This window comes from Phyllobates terribilis, unplaced genomic scaffold (genome assembly GCF_046119375.1).
Source record: "Phyllobates terribilis strain yellow unplaced genomic scaffold, ASM4611937v1 Scaffold_11__3_contigs__length_659146591, whole genome shotgun sequence".
Taxonomy (NCBI): Eukaryota; Metazoa; Chordata; class Amphibia; order Anura; family Dendrobatidae; genus Phyllobates; species Phyllobates terribilis.
The window spans coordinates 127989205-128012675 of record NW_027362771.1 but is presented as its reverse complement, the minus strand read 5'-3'; the positions used below and the strand labels follow the sequence as shown (position 1 = coordinate 128012675).

General features: G+C 42.3%; 1 protein-coding gene across 2 annotated transcripts in view; it reads left to right on the top strand.

Moving 5' to 3' along the window:
- MON2 (MON2 homolog, regulator of endosome-to-Golgi trafficking) overlaps positions 1-23471 on the top strand; it is a 144066-nt gene that overhangs the window by 15794 nt on the left and 104801 nt on the right. For both annotated transcript variants that reach the window (XM_073651592.1, XM_073651591.1), the window contains exons 2-5: positions 16746-16809; positions 19943-20070; positions 20952-21083; positions 22240-22369. In XM_073651592.1, the coding sequence (XP_073507693.1) occupies positions 16746-16809; positions 19943-20070; positions 20952-21083; positions 22240-22369 (454 nt within the window). The remainder of the gene's footprint in view (positions 1-16745; positions 16810-19942; positions 20071-20951; positions 21084-22239; positions 22370-23471) is intronic.

The window sequence follows — 23471 nt, the reverse complement described above, 5'->3', positions numbered from 1 at the left end:
TCCATTTGCATGAATTACTCCATCAATGCGGCTTGGAGATGATCAGCCTGAGGCATTGCTGAGGTGTTATGGAAGCCCAGGTTGGTTTGATAGCAGCCTTCAGCTCATCTGCATTGTTGGGTCTGGTGGCTCTCATCTTCCTCTTGACAATACCCCATAGATTCTCTTTGGGGTTAAGGTCAGGCGAGTTTGCTGGCCAATCAATCACAGTGATACTGTTGTTTGTAAACCAGGTATTGGTACTTTTGGTAGTGTGGACAGGTGCCAAGTCCTGCTGGAGAATGAAATTTCCATCTCCAAAAAGCTTGTCGGCAGAGAGAAGCATGACGTGCTCTAAAATGTCCTGGTAGATGGCTGCGCTGACTTTGGTCTTGATAAAACACAGTGGACCTACACCAGCAGATGACATGGCTCCCCAAACCATCACTGATTGTGGAAACTTCACACTAGACCTCAAGCAGCTTGGATTGTGGCCTCTCCACTCTTCCTCTAGACTCTGGGACCTTGATTTCCAAATGAAAATTGGGGCTCTGGGACCTTGTGGAGTGTGTCAATGACTGCCTTCTGGACATCTGTCAAGTCAGCAGTCTTCTGCATGATTGTGGAGCCTACTGAAACAGACTAAGGGACCTTTGTAAACGCTTAGGAAACCTTTGCATGTGTTTTTTCTTAATTCTAATTTACTGAGATAATGACTTTTGTGTTTTCATTGTCTGTAAGCCATAATCATCAACATTAACAGAAATAAACACTTGAAATTGATCACTCTGTAATGACTCTATATAATATATGAGTTTCACTTTTTATATTGACAAACTGAAATTAACTTTTTGATGATATTCTAATTTAGTGGGATGCGATCTGTGTGCAGGGCTGTGGAGTCGGTAAGCCAAACCTCAGACTCCTCAATTTCCCTGACACCGACTCTCCGACTCCCTCATACACGGCTCATGTGTAAGTGATAAATTTACTGTAGCACAGATTCATCTCAGCTAAAAGTCTAGACCCTTAGATCAGGAATAGGACAGACATTTATAGGACATTTCATAACTTTCCCAAATTCTTATGAAAAAAATATTCCCCACAAACTGCATTGAATTACCGTACCCAATTTATTATATATTTTAGGAGTTGGAGTTGGTCCATTTTATTCCGACTCCAAGACTCCGACTCCAGAGCCCTGCGTGTATGTGCAATCTGGTCAGTGTGTGCGATGTGATCTATACGTTCCCTGTACTGTGTGTCCTATATGGAGTGCATCTTTCATTATAATATTACTGACCTAAGTAGAAACAAATGATATTCTAAACCAGGGACACGCAGCGCCATACAGGGCTGGATCAGGCGCGCCCTCTGTCCCATCCTATAGACCCCAGAATGTCAGACACCTTACAGCAGCCACATAGAGGACAGATAGGCTCGTGTGACTATGGAGGCTATAGAGATATCTACGCCAGTAATTTTTTTTCCGATGTGAATCTCACTGGAAATCTCAGATGTTTCTGCAGTTGTGTTTTTTCTGGGGATTTGACCTGCAGACTGAAAAGGTGGAATCTCCTGTGAAAATCTGAAAAATAATTAACAATGAATGTAAACGTGCAATCCTTTTATCGCTCCTCTCCCCATACAGCCGTATGTCAGCCGACAGCTCAATGCTTGTGAAAAGTCTCATTCACACGCCACACATAAACTCTGCAGCATAACAGTGCTCACATGTGCACACAATGGGTTTTGCTGCTCATTCTCCCAGAGCAAATCATCCCATGGAACCATACTGTAAGAATATGTTCACACAGAGATTTTTCTATGTGGATTTTGATCTTCAAAATCCATATGAAAAAAACTCTATGCGATTATACTAAGGCTGTGTTCACACTGTTTTTGGTGAAGGTTTGGAGCGGAAACTTGAACTTTTCAGGAGGATTTGGAGAGTTTCCGCCCATTTTGAGGTCCAAAAACTCCTGAAAAAAAAACACCTCAGTGTGAACTTACCCTAAAGCCGAATTCAGACGTCTGTGAAACCGAGTCCATGTATGGATTGAGATGTACAGACGTGGTCGCTTCAATCCTGACCCAAACTCAATAGCGTTTTATTGGCCTGTGAGGCTGTTGAGTTCTGTTCAGGAGACTTTCAGAGACGTCTGAATTCTTGGAAGGCCTTTAGCTCCCGAATGTAGAGATTGCAGGGCAGGTGACCTTGTGTCCTCCCTATATTCTTGTCCTGGAACCATGAACCATTTTGACCTGTTTGGAGGGCCACCAGGGAATGGTGTAGGGACATCAATAGAAACGACCCACAGAGTTTGGTTTGCAGTATATTCCTATACACAGTGGCTGCTTACAACCTTGTATACATCTGTCCTCACATCTCTATGACTGATATTAATAGCATAACAGATTCTGCCATCGGTGCCGGATTGGCAGAGATTGGATGCCATAAAGCCGCTGACTCCTTGTCATTGTGTGATACACCGCTGTATGTAAGCACTATGGCCGCACTCATGTGCTTTATAACCCAGTGGCTCATTGGACATGTCATTGTCCTTCATTCTCTGTGTTCATCTGACAAGTATGAATGTCAGCAATATGAGGTGACCAGGTTGGCTTTTCTGTCCTGTCTTTTTTTCTCCATTTATTTGCATGTTGCTTCACAGCCCCTACCTATACAGTTTCAGTGAGGGCTCGAGTTTCACGTTTGGATCTAATTTCTCCAGTGTCAGACATCAAACAATAGATACTATTTTCTTTTGCTCATTTCTTTATGAATCTGACAGAAAGAAAACCACGCCATGTTTCATCAGACACCATAATACAGCAGTGAATGGAGGCACGTTATGGTTGAAGAACAGGGATTTTGTATATATGCCATACCGTAAAGTTGATCACTGGCTATATTCTGGAAATTGACAGACGTTATCTTCCATTTATTTACCGTGTGTACCATGTAGCTGCTATAATCTGATATATGGCACATATATGTTGTGAGCACAGCGGCTCTCTGCTGCGACGCCTGGAATCCAAGATGTGGTCAGTAGTGACAATCCATCTAAGCCAGGGATGTCAAACTCAAACAGACCGAGGGCCAATATGAAAAACTTGGACTAAGTCGCGGGCCAACCAGTATACAATATAATGGCTCCACATAGTCCTCCATACAGAATAATGGGCCCCACATAGTGCTCCATACAGTATAATGGCCTCACTTAGTCCTCCATACAGAATAATGGCCCCACATGATGCGCCATACAGTATAATGGGCCCCACATAGTCCTCCATACAGTATAATGGACCCCACATAGTCCTCCATACAGAATAATGGGCCCCACATAGTCCTCCATACAGAATAATGGGCCCCACATAGTCCTCCATACAGAATAATGGGCCCCACATAGTCCTCCATACAGAATAATGGGCCCCACATAGTCCTCCATACAGAATAATGGGCCCCACATAGTCCTCCATACAGAATAATGGGCCCCACATAGTCCTCCATACAGAATAGCGGGCCCCACATCGTCCTCCATACAGAATAACGGGCCCCACATCGTCCTCCATACAGAATAACGGGCCCCACATGGTCCTCCATACAGAATAATGGGCCTCACATAGGCCTCCATACAAAGTAATGGGCCCCACATAGGCCTCCATACAGTATAATGGGCCCCACATAGCTTTCCATACAGTATAATGGGCCCTATATCCTCCTCCTTACAGAATAATGGGTTCCACATAGTCCTCCATACTGTATAATGGACTCCACATAGTCCTCCATACTGTATAATGGACTCCACATAGGCCTCCATACAGAGTAATGGGCCCCACATAGGCCTCCATACAGAGTAATGGGCCCCACATAGTCCTCCATACAGAATAATGGCCCCACATAGTCCTCCATACAGAATAATGGCCCCACATAGTCCTCCATACAGAGTAATGGGCACCACATAGTCCTCCATACAGAGTAATGGCCCCATGTAGTCCTCCATACAGAATAATGGGCCCCACGTAGTCCTCCATACAGAATAATGGGCCCCATGTAGTCCTCCATACAGAGTAATGGCCCCATATAGGGGTGGTGGTTCTGGTGTCACGGGCCAAATAAAACCACCCTGCGGGCCAGAGTTTGACATGTATGATCTAAGCGGTAAGACAGTGGGGAAGGCTATTTCTTACCCCTTAGTATCCTTGTCTATTTCGGGGTGCCGAAGGGTTTCCTTGCCCTCTTGGTGTCTAAAGAATGTGCAATAACTGTCCTGTGGATGAGGGGAGGCAGGGGGAGCGCTCTCCTCATAAATACACTGTAACCATAATAAACTATGTATCCAGTATATTCTCTGATCTCCTGCAAGCCAAATGGCGCAATATATTTTTATGCCTTTTTGTGTAATGGAGGGGCTGTCCCATCACAAGCACAACATGTGAGCAGTGTGCCCCTCACGAGGTATTTAGATAATTGAGGCCACTTTCACAATACAGTAATATGGTCAGTGTTTGGCATTAGTATTTGTATGGAAAGTCTGCACATCTTCTGGTTTTGGCTTACACATACTGATGCATCATGCTTGCCTGAATATTAAAGGGAACCTGATGTGTGATAAATGCCGCGCGATCTCTCAGGTATTGGCTGTATGATCTCAGCCACATATGCTTGACTCTGAAACGCTGCCATGTTTCAGAGAAAAACATGCTTTAAAAGCCGCTGGGGTCTGAGCCTCATGGGATACTAGTTGGACAGTCTTCTCATACAGATGACATCAACCCCATAAACCATTACCCTGATTGCCACCGCACCACGGCAATCGGTAAGAGCCGGGACGAAGTGCCAGAATTGCCGCATCTAATGTGAAGCACCAATTCTGGGGAGGCTGCCGGCTTGTATTTTTAGGCTGTGAAGGGCTCAATAACCAGGGACCTACCCAGTCTGATAATATAAGCCTGCAGCTGTCTGATTTACCTTGGCTGGTTATCAAAAATGGGGGGACCTGACTTCATTTTTTAAATGATTTATTTAATAGGTTAAATAAGGCTAAACAACCTTTAGCGCCACATGAAAGGCACTAAAGGGTGCAAGTTTATTATATGTAAGGGGCTTGTGACATTAAATATCTGTCTACAGGACATCTATCCTGTTCTATATATATATATATCTATATCTGTATATAAGATTACCTTATTAGTTTGTAAACTAGCTTTAAATTATATAGAGAATTACAGTATGTAAAATATGATGTTAAAAACAAATGTCATACAGTTTTTAGGTGAGAAAAATCGCATTGTACTCACATGACACTCGTCCTACTTTTCTGAATTTTTTTTTAATGCAGATGTGAACGAGGCCTAAAGCTGATTCACTTGAGAATCCACATCAAAAACGTAGTCATGTGAATAATTACATTAATGGGGTTTTTCACTACTCTGACAACTCCTTAAATACTATATTTTCAATGTAATATAAAAGTAAAAGATATGCACTGGCGCCATACCAAGCGATGTCGGCGCTAGGTCTCACGTGACACTGGCTGCAGTGGACAACCCCTTTAACATTTTCAGAACTCAGTGATTACTAGTGTCCCATTAGTGAATGCATTGCATCATACTGCGTCCTGTAATATGACATAACCGTGGATGTCACATCACTCTGGTGTTATCGACATGGGAGGATTTGTGTCTACAAGTAGGAAATGGTGCTGTGTTTTAAGGTTTAGGCGACATTCACACTTGAAATCTGATATTCTCCTTGTTCTGTTTTTAGGAGCAAATGGAACTATTGTCAGTAACGGATCCATTGCTTCACTAGTGCTAACAGAAGCAGAGGGGTCCAGTTGATTATTTTAGTGTTTGCCTGGGTTCTGTTATGCATCCGTTTTTAGAATGGAAGAAAAGTTAGACTCCTCTGGCAACAGCCTATCTTTCCAATGAACAAAAGGATCTGTTCCTTCCAAAGAGGCCGTATCTTTCTCTACTCCCAACATCATCTGTCAGGAGAAGAGACTGGAGGCCTCGTACACATTAGATGGTCGGCCTATCCTGGCACAATTGGCCGGTCCGGCAGACTTTTATTTAATCTGTATGGGGGGACTTGCGCTTCCTAAAAAGACATTTGCCATCCTTTACACTGCAGTCATCTGCTAATTGCATGAAGTGTTGGTGGCTAACCTATTTGTGCCCACCACCGCTGGCGCTTCATGCCAGAGACTATATCACTTTCACACTTAATGGGTTCCTGCTTACTCTGGGCAAGGTGGCAAAATTACTATGTGTTGTTATAGATAACATCCCCTTTCTATATGTCTTGTTAGGCCATATGGACAGCAATAAGAGGGATTTTCCCCAGAAGCGTAACTTGAAGCTGCTGGGCCCTACTGCTGAATCTGTAACAATACCCCCAACTTTCCCAGTACTGTATGTGATACTGGTCCTTGTGCTATATGATACTGCTTTCTCCGCTGAGAAATGAGCTAGTGGACTCGCTCAAGCGTCAGGGCCTGGGGACAACACTTAAGAAAATTGTGTGGGTCTTAGTGAAAGTAGACCTTTTAAAGAGAGTATGTGAGCATTTCCGAACCCTCAAAACTGCTGAAAGCTGTGTAGGTGGAAGAGCCGCTGAAGCATACCTAGGAGCATGGTCATGGAGTTTGCATAAACATGGAATCCATGTTGCCAACCTTTGGGGACATTTTTTTTTTACATAAATGCATTTATTTGAGGCTAAAAATGATTTTTGCAATTAGGTTACATTAAAAAATGGCAGTCTGTGTAGTCTGTGGCAATACACCAGCTGAGAGGAGCTCAGAAAAAGACAGATAAAGAGTTAAACTTTCCTGCCAGACTTTCATACTCTGTTAACTGATTTTGCAGCCAGAAATAGAAAGCGCAACATGGACGATGTAGGAAACATAGTGCGAAAAATCTTATTGAACCCAATTGCAAAAATGACTTTCGTGCCAAATACATGCATTAAAAGGGGTTGTCCTGTTCAGAAAATCCTGGTTCCCACGCGCATTTTGTTACTAAAACAATACAAATAAAACACTTGTTACTCTCCCTTTCCGGGTCCACTGCTAAGACTTTGCTGCTCTTGTCGGTGTGTGTTATTGTTGGGTGTTCATGTCATGTCGCCAGCACTGCAGCCAGTAAATGAGCTCGGCAGCCCTGTCTGTGTAGAGAACACCCGGCTCCGCTTCCTGCTGAGCTCACTGACTGTCTGCCGTGCTGTCAATGTGATGTCAGCGCTGCCGACAGTAACAGAGTACTGGACCCGGGGACATTTAGTAAAGTGTGTGTTTTTTGGGGGGGGGGGCGGCGGCGAAGGGGAAGAAGAGTTGGGAGGTTATAGTAAAAAAAAAAAATTATGTAAGGCATTAGCCTCTTTAAGTGAAAAAACAATTGCCTTGAATGGTGGACAACCCCTTTATCCCTCCTCATATTGCAAGGGTCCAGGGGGCGGTGCCTTTGTGCGCAGTGTCCTGTGCTTGCTCATCCGTCCCCTCCGCTTCCAGTAATGGTGATCTGGAGGATGTTTCAGACATCACTCAAAACACAGTGGTGGACAGGATTTAATGCAGAGCGCCCAGGTCATTGCTCTTGAAGAGACTAACCACTTGGCTACTGGGCACTTGCAATCTCAGTGTAAGGCTACGGTCAGACAATCTTAGATTCTCTCATCTAAGAGATTCGAGTCGATTATGCAATTGACACTCTGATCCGAGTTTGTTCAGAGTCTCAGCTTAGTTTGATCCGATCCTCTCGGTTAAAAGAACCGTAGCACAAGGTGAGGAGAAGATGGAGAACAAAATGTCTCTTTCTGTGAGTCTGCAGAAATCAGACTGCACTCAGATGTCATCTGAGTGCAGTCCAATGTTTTCCACACACCCATAATAAGCGATTTGGTGAGTGGCATCTGATTTCAAAGTGAAAAATCGTGCATCAGCACTGCCCTATTGAATAACATTGGTCCGAGTCCTATCCCATAAAAAAATCGGACAGCACTCGTCCAATGTATACGCTGGTGTGAGCGAGTCCTGTAGGTGAGTAAACCTTGGATTTGGCTGTATGCTCAGGCACATCGGTTTGTTTTATCTGCTCCCTGTCACTTCTATATCACTGTCAGGGAACAGAGCTACTGCCAGACTTCAGTAAACTGTCGCCTTGTATTATGTGATGGAAGAACCCACAGAAGTTATGGAGAATTGAGCTCCTGTAACCAGTGTCTATGTGACTGAGCTGCTGTTTGCTGCCTAGTAGAGAAATAGCGAACAATGCTTTACTGTTACTTTCTAGCACTGAGATGAGCAGCTGTGGAATATTTGGGACACTCCATGTGTGTACTCGTAGAGGCTGGTACAAGATTTCTGTGATTTTTGGCAGAACTCCTGTATGTTTGTATAAGAGAACAAGCATCTTAGTTCTGCTTGTAGGAGAAAACTCATAATTCCCAAGCACTCAAGCCAGTTCTTAGGGAAAGCTAGCAATAGGTCTTACTTGAAATGATTTCTTGATTAAGATAGCTAAAAGATCCTGGACAAGACTGTCCAAATTTCATAAGTGCTTGCTTTCAACTTTAAAATTGTTAATTTTTTACATCTTTATTGGTGATTTGATCGAAAATTTCCTGTTGTATTAAGGTTGTGTGCCCACGATGCGTTTTTTAAGCGTTTCCGCAGCGGCAAAAACGCTTAAAAAACGCATGGTAGAAGGCCTGCCATGTTCCCAAATGATAATCCTCATGTGCTGTGCACATGCTGCGGAAATTTCCGCTGCGGATTATCATTGCGGAAAAAAACGCAGCACTACCAATTATTTTGCGGAAGCGCAGCGTTTTCGCCGCCATTGACTTGCATTAGAACGCGCCAATTCCGCAAGACTGCATCTGTACTTGTGTAATTGGCGCGTTCTAATGTGCGGATGGGACCCGGGTGTAGAGGAGAGGAGTCTCATCCACACCCAGGTACCATTAAAAAAGATGTAAAAAAAGAATAAAATGAAAAATAAATATATACTTACCTTCTGGCGGCTCGCGCTGCGCTCCTCCTTGCTTCCCGGCACTTCGCGATGGAATGAAGGACCTGCGCTGACGTCAGAGTCATGTGACGGGTCACGCAACGCTGACGTCGGCAGGTCCTTCAGTGTACCACTGCCGGCTGCCGGGACCGAGCGAAGCAAGACAGCGCGGGCCATCGGAGGGTAAGTATATAATTATTTTTTGACATACTCTCGGGTCACATATCTAAATCCATGCCGGTTGCAGGCATTTATATAGTGTGACCAAGTTGTCAAGCACTTTCCAAGTGATGCTAAAATCGCTTGGAAAGCACTTGTCAACCCGCATGCGGAAATGCTTGTGAAGAACGCTTCACTTCCGCTTGTCCCTGGCAGGAAAACGCATGTACAATCCGCATGTACAATCCACATCAGGAAAAAATCCAGAGCATTTCTGCATCGTGGGCACTTAGCCTAAAGGGAAGCTGTCAGCAGGATTTCTCCCTCAAAACTCTTTATATGCACATGTACTGTAGCTCTTTCAAAGACAAGTCCAGCAATACCTTTACATGGCTAGACCGTTCCTCCATTACAGAGAAATCAGTACTTGAATTGATGTGCAAATGAGGCTGTTGATCTGAAACCTCTGTCACTCCAGCTCTATTCCCAGCCCAGTACCACCTCCTTCTGCTTGACTCTATGCTGTGTGACTTAAGAGAAAGGAGCCATCAGTCAAATCACTGTGTATTTTGCCCTGTATCCTGCAGTAGTTCCTGATCTCGGTAGCCCAGACTTCCATTATCCTGACTATATAGTCAATACACATTGATTAATTTACACATACCCCTATGTCCATACAGCACAGTCTCTACCCGTCTACCCAATGTTTTCAAAAAGTTTTCTTTCCGAACCTCACCAACCAATGTGATGCCGGCATGTCACCAGCTACAACTACTACCGCTCAACTCCAAATACCACAGTGCTAGACCCCTATTAACACAGCGCACATCAAATTACAAATCTTACAGCATAAATAATGTCCTCCAGTATTCCTTTTTTTATATTACGGAAAGAAAAATGCATATAGTATTGGAATATCTGTGCTTCAATACGATACCTTGCTATCTTATGCTCTTGTGAAAAAGGAGCAAAGACCAACTTAAAAGTAAGGCAAAGTGCTTTAACACTGATGTTATTTTACTATTTGCAGTTGTTGCTTACCTACCTTGTTAGGGCTTCTGTAAGTTAAGGACCTTTTATACGGGATGATGATTGGGCAGTCGAATGCTGTGTGATCAGATTCTTTACATTAATATCCTTGTTTGTTGGCAGTTCATTCTCCCCCGGTGTATACAGAGAAGAGCTGCCAATGATAATGAAGCTGTAGGTGAAGGAATGTGCACTCTTGCTAGGTTGTCAGCTGGCCGTAGCATCGGGCACAAGATTGGCCCTTGGAAAAGCTTTATCTTCATAAAGTCCGGTTGTCTACCTAAATAGAGCACTGTATAGAGATGCATATACATGTCGACTCCATATCTACAGCCATGCGTATGTAAATATACTGTACCACTCCAACAGACCAGCCCCCGAGGACTGGATTTTAGCACAGTTATAAGTCAGTGTGAGCAGCACATGTGTTTTCACAATTTTTAATCAGGCATGTCCTGACTTATAAGGAATGATTAGAATTCCCAACTACGGTAATTTTTTAAAAAATTTTTTAGAATTTTGTCCAGCATGGACCGATAAGCTATATATATATATATATATATATATATATATATATATATATATATATATATATATATATATATATATATATGTAGTTTCCATTCCCATGCTTCCCCCCCAGTTTATTTGCCTCCCTTAATGTCAGAACGTACTCATTTGGAGTAGATGATGGCAATGAAAGGGTCACCTTTCTCATTAAGACCTCATTCAGACATCCAATTTTCACGTACATGTTCTATATGTGTTTTTTACATATTACACACGTGGCCATTACACATTGTGGCTGTTTATACTTCTGAAGTTATTTTGCGGACTGTATATCTAAAAAAAAAAAAAAATTACAGAGATATGTCTTTTTTGGGGGCATAATAGATGAAATTACTCATACAAATCCATGGGTCCAAGCAAATCACTGAAAACACATGGATTGCGTCAGTGTGCGGTGTGTCCGTGATTAACATTGTAATGTATAGGGGAAGCTTTTTAATTATTTTTTTTCATACTTAAAATTCACTGACCAAACACCGGTGATAAAAAGCGATACTGATGAAAATCTGATAAAAACACTGTCACCGTTTTTGCATACATGAAAAGTCATGGATGTCTGAATGAGGCCCTACCTCTAGGGATAAGCCTGCTGCAGGAGGCAGAACATTCAGAAGACACAGGCGCTGACCATCTCACTGCCATCATCTGTACTCCAAATGAGTATCTTCTGATATCAGTGCAGCTAAAAGCAGGCAAATTGACTGGGGAAAAGTGGGGGTTTGGAAGCCACTTACATGCGTTTTTTTTTTTTTAGGCTAAGGAAGACAGATTCCTTAATCGAGTGATTTGCAAGGTTTCATAACTTTCCAAGCTGGACAAAATTATAATTAAAAAAAATAATAAATGAACGTTTAGGTACTCTTAAAGCATGTACTTTTGGAAAGATTGGTGCAGCATGGCACATAAACCATGACGGATCCTATTCTAGGTCAGTGCGCTTCGTCAAGCATTTTCGTTGGTATGAGTTGTCCGTGACTTTGTGGTTTCCATTAGAAAACCCAACACTAGTGGCTCCACACTGGTCATATTTGCGGTGAATATTTTCTAAGATACCAATAGCTGATCGGCTAAAGAAAGACAGCACCAGCAATGAGGGCATGTGAGCACCACAGACTGTATTTGGCTGCAGCACTCACATGTGTAGACACCAGGTCACCTATGGAGGCCAGTAAACTGACCCATCTGGGGACTAGGCACGCAAGGGAGCAGCAGAAAAATGGTAAAGTGGGTGTTTTTTTTTAAGATATGCACGTTTTGCTGCATATTTGGAGATAAGTCATTGGAGAAAATTTTTGTTTGCTATTCTGGGGTGTTATGGCATATCTCTAGGAATGGAGTTCTGGAAGTTTAAAGGCATCCTGTCATCAGGATTTTGGTAAGTAAACTACATGTATTGTCAGGTTGGCGCTGTTACACTGATTAAAACGATACCGTGGTTGAAGAAATCCGTCTTGTGGTTGTTGTTTAATCTGTGTTTGCAGGACTGTGGGTGGGTCTTTTATAGGTGCTCTGGCCTCATCGTCATCATTCTGGGCTTAAATGACAAGTCACTGAACCTTCACTGACCTGCCTCCTAGTTTAAATACTGCGCATGCGCAGTTAATATTGTGGTCTTTAAAAAAAAAAATAATAATAATTGACTCCAGCAAAATGGCGGCGGCGCATGCTCAGTAACATCTGTCGGCAAGAGATGCTCTCAATCTGTTCAAGTGCCGCCCACCTTTAATCAAAAATAACGGAGAATAACCCTATATACAATGTGGCTATTTCTCCATGGGGAGCAGAAGGTAGGCCACTAGTCTTCTCAGGATCTTTGGTGCTACCTGATGTCATTCTCTGATCAATCAGGCAGACATGTACAGTTAGGTCCAGAAATATTTGGACAATGGCACAAGTTTTGGCACTTTAGCTTTTTAACAAAGCATATTCAAGATGCAGAAAAAAAGAGGAGAAAATACAGTACCCACTAAATGGAAAAAAATAGATGTATAAGTAAAAACACCTTTATTAGTAGAAAAAAAAATCCTTTAGCTACGACTATGAACACTAATTGTGTTTGAAACGCATCAGTTCTATTCTCTCCATGTGCTAACTTTTTTTTTAATGATTTTTTCTTTTATTCTCCTAATAAAGGTGTTTTTACTTATACATCTATTTTTTCCACTTAAGAGTGCTGTATTGTCTCATCCTTTTTTTCCCCTACAACACTCAAAGTGCAGACTGTCAGCTTTAATTTGAGGGTATTCACATCTTAATTGGAGTATGAGTTTATGAACTACAGATCTTTAATATGTAGCTACCTCTTTATAAGGCCACGTGCACATATTGAGTATTTAGTGAGCTTTTCACCTCAGTATGTGTAAGCCAAAACCAGGAGTTGAACAGTCAGAGGAAAAGTATAATAGAAACACGTCACCACTTTATTATTCACTTCTGGTTTTGCCTTATACATACTGAAGTAAAAAATTCACCAAATACTCGACGTGTGCACATGGCCCAAAGGGACCAAAAGTAATTGAACAATTATCTGAAAAACTCTTTAATGGACTGGGTGGGCTATTCCCTCATTAATCCATCATCAGTTCAGCAGGTAAAAGGTCTGTAGCTGATTCCAGGTGTGGCATTTGCATTTGGAAGCTGTTGCTGTAAACCCACAACATGCAGTCAAAAGAGCACTCATTGGAAGAGAAATAGAGCATCATTAGGCTGAAAAAAAGAAGTCCATCAATCAGATACCAGAATTGTTAGGAGTGACGAAATCAACAGTTTGGTACATTCTGCGCAAAAAAAAAAAAAGCGCACATGTGAGCTTTGGAACTCTAAAAGGCCTGGATGTCCACAGAAGACAAAAGTGGTGGATGATGGCAGAATGATGAAGAAAAACCTCTTCACAACATCCACCCGAATGAAGAACACTTTTACAGTAAGTATGTGTTTCAGTATCGAAGTATACCATAAAGAGAAAAGTTCATGGGAGCTAATACAAAAGGGTTCACCACAAGGTGCAAACCATTAATCAGCCTTAAAAAAAACATCCAATAATTGGTAATATTATTATTACTACACATTGGGATAGGATCTTGGAGATGGTAATACCCCTTTAAGACAAAACTTAAGGCAGAATGACCCACAAACAAGCAACAACGGAAGTCCTGGCAAAGCATCACAAAGGAGGAAAACCAGCATTTGGTGACGTCCATGTCTTCAAGACTTCAGGAAGTCATTGCCTGCAAAGGATTTTCTACAAAGTAATAAAAAAGAACATTTTATATATGGTAAAATTAATTTCTCCAATTACTATTGAGCCCCTAAAATGAGGAGGCTTTGTAGAAAAATGGTTGCAATTCCTAAACATTTCACAGGCTATTTTGGTTTAACCCTTTTAATTAAACCTGAAAGCCTACACTTCAATTACGTTTCAGTTGTTTCATATTAAATCCATAATAGTGGCATGTAGAGCCCAAATCACGGAGATTAGGTCACTGTACAAATATTTCTGGACCTAACTATATCTAATATAGATATATATTTATTTTCTATCTATCGATCTATCTATCGATCTATCTATCTATCTATGTGTGCATATACACTGCTCAAAAAAATTAAAGGGAACACTCAAATAACACATCCTAGATCTGAATGAATGAAATATTCTCATTGAATACTTTGTTCTGTACAAAGTTGAATGTGCTGACAACAAAATCACACAAAAATCATCAATGGAAATCAAATTTATTAACCAATGGAGGCCTGGATTTGGAGTCACGCCCAAAATTATAGTGGAAAAACACACTACAGGCTGAACCAACTTTGATGTAATGTCCTTAAAACAAGTCAAAATGAGGCTCAGTATTGTGTGTGGCCTCCACGTGCCTGTATGACCTCCCTACAACGCCTGGGCATGCTCCTGATGAAGTTGCGGATGGTCTCCTGTGGGATCTCCTCCCAGACCTGGACTAAAGCATCCGCCAACTCCTGGACAGTCTGTGGTGCAATGTGACGTTGGTGGATGGAGCGAGACATGATGTCCCAGATGTGCTCAATCGGATTCAGGTCTGTGGAATGGATGGGCCAGTCCATAGCTTCCATGCCTTCATCTTGCAGGAACTGCTGACACACTCCAGCCACATGAGGTCTGACATTGTCCTGCATTAGGAGGAACCCAGGGCCAACCGCACCAGTATATGGTCTCACAAGGGGTCTGAGGATCTCATCTCGGTACCTAATTGCAGTCAGGCTACCTCTGGCGACCACATGGAGGGCTGTGCGGCCCTCCAAAGAAATGCCACCCCACACCATTACTGACCCACTGCCAAACCAGTCATGCTGAAGGATGTTGCAGGCAGCAGATCGCTCTCCACGGCATCTCCAGACTCTGTCACGTCTGTCACATGTGCTCAGTGTGAACCTGCTTTCATCTGTGAAGAGCACAGGGTGCTAATAGCGACTTTGCCAATCCTGGTGTTCTGTGGCAAATGCAGAGCGTCCTGCGCGGTTTTGGGCTGTCAGCACAACCCCCATCTGTGGACGTCGGGCCCTCATACCACCCTCATGGAGTCGTTTTATAACTGTTTGTGCAGACACATGCACATTTGTGGCCTGCTCTGGAGGTCATTTTGCGGGGCTCTGGAAGTGCTCCTCCTGTTCCTCCTTGCACAAAGGCGGAGGTAGCGGTCCTGCTGCTGGGTTATTGCCCTCCTACGGCCCCCTCCACGTCTCCTGGTGTACTGGCCCGTCTCCTGATAGCGCCTCCAGCCTCTGGACACTACGCTGGCAGACACAGCAAACCTTCTTGCCACAGCTCACATTGATGTGCCATCCTGGATGAGCTGCACTACCTGAGCAACTTCTGTGGGTTGTAGAGTCTGTCTCATGCTACCACGAGTGTGAAAGCACAACCAACATTCAAAAGTGACCAAAACATCAGCCAGAAAGCATGGTTACCGAGATGTGGTCTGCAGTCCCCAGCTGCAGAACCACTCCTTTGAGTGTGTCTTGATAATTGCTAATAATTTGCATCTATTGTCTATTCCATTTGCACAACAGCATATGAAATCGATTGTCAGTCAGTGTTGCTTCCTAAGTGGATAGTTTGATTTCACAGAAGTTTGATCTGCTTGGAGTTATATTCTGTTGTTTAAGTGTTCCCTTTATTTTTTTTGAGCAGTGTATATTTTAGGGATTTGCTTTCTCAGGTAGGCATTAGGTAGCGTTCACATAGGCAATGCGTTTTGGTCCAAACTGGTGCAGTTTTATTGCTTTCATAAAACTCCAAGGGATTCAAAACCAAAAATCGCCTTTTCTGGGCACAAAGGTATAACATTAAATAAACAGATCATTCAGCAGTCACATATGTCAGCGCGGGCTCACCTTAAAATATTACAGTCCTTTCTCCAGGAGCTAAGTTCATACGCTGAAGAGGTACGTTCCTGCTGTGTCTCGGTATCCACTTCAGCCTGAGCTCCAACAGCTTCCAGCACCAAACAGAAGTGGTCAGCTCCGGGCACAGTTTATTCTGAACAGGCTGCATCTTACAAACATTTCTCTGCATCTCCACACACATGCTGCTCGGTTTTCCTAGCTGACCTTTGCAGTCTCCATTCCGAGTCACACCCTAGCATGTCTCACTCACAGCTATAGCTCACATTTTGATTGGTCACTCGCCATCGTTGACAAAACTAGAGAACACAGGCCCTGGTTCTTGTAAAAAGTTAGGCTGGTTGCATCTAATTATGACCTGCAGTGCTAGGATTTAACACAGTCCCACCTGGCTTTGCTACAATATATATATATATATGTATGTATGTGTGTGTGTGTATGTATAATATATATGCTATTATTTTAATCTTTTGGTTTTTCCTTAATTTTTGAAAACCCCAGCAATGTTACATAGTGCATCAATAATTCAACTGTGTATATGTAAGATGGCCAGCACAGTAATTCTCCAGTTTAAGCTCTTATCTTATCTTGTGCTTTCTGTATTTCAGGCTGCAGAATCCGGGATAGTGAAGGTAAAAAACATAGCTGCACGGAACAGTGACATACTGCCAGGTAATTGGGATGATGTTTACCTCTATAGTCCAGCTCCACCTTTGACTAACAATAGCTGTATTGTGAGCAAATAAATGTATAGGCTTGCAAGTCCTTGTAATATATCTGCATAACTTTTCACTGTTTTTCAATGAGTTTTTACTCTGACATTCAACAGGCAATGGAGATGCTGTTGACGGATCATATAGTAATCCTAACAAATATAGCTTGTATATCTATTTAGTACTTTGTGTGTAATGAACAGTTGATGTGTGAGAATGAATGTTACCATTCACTGACAAGAATAGATCTTGAAAAGTGATATGTTAGAACATTGCATAGATTGAATAGGCTTTAGTAACCAGAAAATTGAAAAGCCTCCTAACCCCCTCCTAATCTACATGTAAATGTATGTTCCGAGCATGTACTTAAAGGGAACCTGTCACCAGGATTTTCCCATATAACCTACGGCCACCACTTTTCAGCCCCATGTGACAGCATTCTAGAATTAGAATGCTGTATAATCGACTCCAAAGCAAAAAAAACGCCTTTTGTTATACTCCCCTACAGGGCGGTCTGGTCCGACCGGCAACGCTGGTCTTCATCCTGCTCCTCCTCTCTTGCGATGCCGTCCTTCTTCTCTGCTTCTTGTGGATGATGCGCACTACGTCATCCACACAGTGTTCCTCTTCATGCTCCTGCACTTCTCTCTGTCCTGCCGAAAGCAGAGCAAAGTACTGTTATGCACATGCGCCAGCGCTCTTTGGCCTTTCCCCGCGCATGCACAGAACAGTACTTTGCTCTGCCCTCAGCAGGACAGAGAGATGTACGCCTGCACAGGAGCGCAAAGGGGAACACTGTGGATAACGTAGGATGCGTCATCCACATGTATTATTGACATGAAATTCTCACCAGATGTCAGTAACAACCCATCCAATCCACACAGGCAAATAAATCAAACCATAGATGTCCATAAATTAAGTTATGTGTTATAATGAGAAATGACACTAATATTCAATAACATTAATGCTTTCTACAAAAGCCTTTGTTGATGATGACAGCTTCAAGACGCCTCCAGTATGGAGAAACTAGTCGCATGCATTGCTCCTGTGTTATTTTGGCCTATTCTCCTACACAAACACTCTTCAAATCCTGAAGGTTCCATGGGCTCCTTCTATGAACTCTGAACTTTAGTTCCTACCATAAATTTTCTATTGTATTCAGGTCAGGTGATTGACTGGACCATTATAGCAGCTTTATTGTCTTTCTCTGAAACCAATTGAAAGTTTCCTTGGCTGTGTTTTGGGGATCACTGTCTTGCTGAAATGTCCACCCTCGTTTCTGCTTCATCACTCTGGTAGATGGCAGCACATTTTTATCAAGATTGTCTTGGTACATTTGTCTATTCATCCTTCCTTCAATTATACTTAGTTTGCGATTGCCGTATGCTGAAAAACAGCCCTGCACCATGATGTTCCCACCTTCAAACTTCACTGTTGGTATGGCGTTTTTGGGGTGTTATGCAGTGCCTTTTGGCCTCCAAACATGGTGTGTGTTATGCCATATAAACAGTTCAATTTTGGTCTCATCTGACAAGAGGATATTCTCCCAATAGTTCACATGCTTGTCTAAATGTTGTTGAGCAAACTTTAAATGCGATTGAACATATTTTTTGTGCAGCAATGGACCTTTGCGAGGTGAGTGTGCATACGGGCCATGAAGGTTGAGTGCATCATTTATAGTTTTCTTTGAAACAATTGTTCCTGCTGATGACACGTCTTTCTGTAGCTCTCTACAGGTGGTCCTTGGCTCTTGAACAACTCTTCTGATAATTTTGTCAATCCTCTGCCTGAAATGTTTCATGGATCACTTTGTCATGGTTGGTTCATGGTGAAATGATTTTCTTTCCACTTCTGGATTATGGCCCCAGCAGTGCTCACTGGAACCTTCAGTAGCTTAGAAATTCTTCTGTAACCAATGCCATCAATATGTTTTGCAACAATAAGGTTGCGACAGTCTTGAGACTGCTCACTCGTTTTACCCATCATGAGATGGCACCTTGGTAATGAGACACCTTTTTATAGGCAATCAATTGAACCAGCTGAGATTATTTTTCCCTAAGTGGCAGGATTGCTTTCTAATTACTGATAGATTTCAGCTGCTGTCATGACTTACAATGGCTTTTTGCATCTGTCTTTCTTCATGTATTCAATACTTTTCCCTGAGTCATTTCTCATTATTACACATAACTTAATTTATGGACACCTATGGTTTGATTTCTTTGCCTGTGTGGATTGGATGGGTTGTTACTGACAACTGGTGAGCATTTCATGTCAATAGCACCTTTAGAAATAGATTGACTTAGAAAATTGGTGATGTGTGCAATACTTATTTTACCCGCTGTGTATATATATTCCTTAACAATGGGAAAGATTTATTAGGCTAAATAGCTAAACTTGTAAGTGGCTCTGTCACCAAATTTCACTATACAAACTGAATACATTAGTACATGGATCTGTGAGACCTGATAAGACTGGCATATTAGGTTTGAAAATCCATGTCCTAATTGTTGTATAATCATCATACTGAAATGAGCATTTTATGAGGCCAGCTGAAAGGTGAGCGGTCATTAGTCCTAATGTATTCAGTCTCCACCTGCCCATTCTGACTGACAGCTGAAGCTTGTGCTGAGCATTGTGAGATCTCAGCAGTAGGAGGGACACTGAGGAGCTGTTTTTCAGTCTAGGTGGGTAGAAAATTAGTGAAACTTACAGAAAGGATTATAATAGCCATTCTGATGTGGATTCTCAAAGTGAATACATTATCCTTATTAGATCTGAGAGATATGTAGTAATGATTGCAGTTTGTATTGTGAAATCTGATGACAGATCAGCTGTTAATTTAACCAAAAACTGTCGTTCAGGCCTTGGATACTGTATCTAGTCTTGGGCTACAGGGCTAAAAATCTGGGTTTTATCTCTGGTGCTAGGAACGCATTGTGAACCAAGCCTAACTTATAGGAGGAGAAGAAATAGAACAGATTATAAATCCTGAATATGATGAGAAAAGACTGTTTTGTTAGTATTATTATCACTTGTACATTGGCTGCAAAAAATGTCAATATTATCTTCCTTTTTTCTTATTATTCCTGAAGCATTGAAAGAGAACAGTTCAGAAGTAGTCCAACCTTTCCTTATGGGTTGTGGAACAAAAGAACCGAAAATCACTCAGCTTTGTCTTGCTGCCATCCAGAGGCTAATGTCACATGAAGTGGTGTCAGAGGTAAGGGGATTAGACTATTGGAGTCCTTTCCTTCACCATAAGTCTATGTCTGTCATACAGTGTATTAACCCGTCAGCATTAGTAGGACGTATTATTGGTGTATTCATTTTGTACACAGTTGTTGGTTTTTCTATTTATTTGTGTGTCTTATGCAATTCAGTTTACTTTGTGTGAAAAGGCTGATCTATAATACCTTGATGTTAACACAATATATATGTAACGCCAATATCACTAGCGTCATTAAAGTGCTTTAGGAAGCACTACACAGAGACAAACTAGGGAAGTAATTAGCTCCTGTGTTCAGTGGTGTCCTGTTTCCGGACCTGCAGGGGTGAGGACTGTGCAGCTGTGACCTGCAGGGGTGAGGACTGTGCAGCTGTGACCTGCAGGGGTGAAGACTGTGCAGCTGTGACCTGCAGGGGTGAGGACTGTGCAGCTGTGACCTGCAGGGGTGAGGACTGTGCAGCTGTGACCTGCAGGGGTGAGGACTGTGCAGCTGTGACCTGCAGGGGTGAGGACTGTGCAGCTGTGACCTGCAGGGGTGAGGACTGTGCAGCTGTGACCTGCAGGGGTGAGGACTGTGCAGCTGTGACCTGCAGGGGTGAGGACTGTGCAGCTGTGACCTGCAGGGGTGAGGACTGTGCAGCTGTGACCTGCAGGGGTGAGGACTGTGCAGCTGTGACCTGCAGGGGTGAGGACTGTGCAGCTGTGACCTGCAGGGGTGAGGACTGTGCAGCTGTGACCTGCAGGGGTGAGGACTGTGCAGCTGTAGTGATGTGCAGGTTCACCTTCCTCTCCTGCCATGTCCTGTTCACACCCCTTAATCCATACAGCATTTTAATACATTTCTCTTTTAAAGCTCTGTTCTTTTGTTTCCAAAGGCTGCTGCTGGTAATATCATCAATATGCTATGGCAGCTGATGGAAAATGGACTGGAAGAATTAAAGCTTCTACAGACCGTTTTGGTGCTTCTAACAACTAACACGGTGGTTCACGATGATGCTTTATCAAAGGTAAGTGTGCTGTACAAATTGATTTATGCTATCCTGTACATTTATTTTATGTATTTATTCAATTATATATTTATTAATGCCTATAAATTACGGAAATATAGTTGCAAAAAAGATTTATCAGCACTGTTCTCTTTATGAGCAGCAGAGATTCTGATAATAAAGCGGAGCACCAACATTATGTATGGTGAATGTGATAGCAATGTGGCAGTGCCGTCACAAACAGAGGTTTTTATAGAAAAGATGAAATGGGGATATTCTACTTTCACGTTCCGGCCACCCATTCGTGACCCGTTCCGTCTGAACCTGAAAGTCTGGATTTGAACATGCCTCCGACACTGAATCGTTCAGCGTTTTATCCAGAAAACTCGGGACAATTTGTTTCTCGTGTGTTATGCTAATGCAATCTGTTATTTTACATCAGCAGCGATTAATCACTTATAAAACCATTTACAGTTTCCTACTTTACAGAAATTAATTGTAAAAATTGAATTATATACTGTGGCTACGTATGGCATCCAATTTCATTTTATTTATTTATTTTTTTTTTTAACGTACCCATAGACTTAAATGGGTAAGTGTCATCTGATTTACGGAAGAAACTAGTGCATGCTGCGTTTTTTTTTTTTTGTTTTTTTTTAGCAGACCGAAAATATAGTGGTGTGAACTAGCCCTTAGTCTCAGGGAGGCACTTTGTACTCCAGCTGGCATCTTTTGCAGCAGCATACCTCTTTTTTTGGGCAGGCACAATCGCATGGTAGATTACACCTTTGTGTCCAGTTAAAGGGTCATTCACTACCGGAATGGAGTCCAGACGGAGTAAAAAGTGACTGCTTTTTGAAGTTTTTCAGAGCTCTTACTACTGAAGCCATGATGTGCGTTTTCTTGAGATTTGCCAAAGGTCCATTGTTGCCATTGGATGTGACTTAGGGATAAATGTCCCTGCGGGCAGCATCGATTGGCCTCAGTGGTCACTATTGTCATACATTTGAAACCTAGAGGTTTAGGGCACCCAAGAAACCTGAAGGAAAGTGACCAGAATAGAAAAGTTTATGATTTTTATATTTTGGACACCTGCAATCTTCTTTTAAGGCTTAGTGGTAGTCTTTTTCCCTCTTTCTTGCAATTAATATGATTTCTTCATCGATATATTTTGCAGGCAATCGTTCTCTGCTTCAGACTGCACTTCACGAAAGACAACATAACGAACAACACGGCTGCAGCGACGGTGCGGCAGGTAGTCACCGTGGTGTTTGAGAGGATGGTAGCTGAAGATGAAAGGCACAAAGGTAAACCTGGGCTATACGTATTGATCCGGTACATGCTTCATAGCATTTATCCCTGCTAGATGAGTTCCTAATTTGCTGTATATTTATACTACATACGGATGTGTTTTTCTTTGTAAAGGTGTCCTGATCTTCAGTTTTCCGTCAGGTTTTGGGTCCTCGGAGCTCAACTTCACAAAAGAGAATTTACTATGTAAGCTCGTCGTTAGTGCTGCATGTGAAGGGGGCTGGCTCACTGGGTCAGTATAGCTGCAAAGCCAACCCCATTCTCATTCACAGCTGTTGCATAGACAAAGAAAGGGTCTGGCTTGGCTATTAAATGAACCAGGTTTCCATTCTCCTTCCCACATAGCACTGATGATGTGCTGACACAAAATTATTTTCCTGTGTCCAGAACAAACCAGAAGTTTTTCTGCTGGAACCAAGCTAATATGTGAAATTTGAGACATCTTCGAACTAATACTGTATGAGAAAGTTATATTTATATAAATGCACCTAAAGGTAATGTTTTTGAAGTGGACAGACCCTTTAATGAATCTAACCATATTGGCCAGTATTTTTTGGCCAGGGTTTACGCTGGTCCCAATGGATTCTCTCACTCTCCCTATCTAAAAATTGTGGCCGCTAAAGAGAATATGTCACCAGGTTTTTAACATCTGATCAAAATATGGAGACAGAGACCCTGATTCCAGAAATGTGCCTCACTTACTGGGCTGCTTGCTGTAGTTTTCAAAAGTTCTTGTTTTATCAGTTGGAGATTATCACTAGCTGGCTAGTAAATCGTCTGCCAGGTAGTCCTCCATATTCATGAGTTCTGTATGACCTTGACCCCAGTAACCTGTCAATCAGTGGTGTGGACGGAGTTATGCTGAGCTAAATCAGCAGCAGATTAATCAGTGATTTTATCAAACTGCAGCAAGCAGCCCAGTATGTGACACATCACTGGAATCAGCCTCTACATCATGCTGCTTGAAATGGAGTTGCAAAAACCTGGTGACTGATTCTTACATACCGTAGTCTAAATGTACAATGGAAAATTATATTGTGGTACCATGTTAGTCAGAAAAAGTAAATACTTTTATGCCCAAAGATGACAAAAGTATTG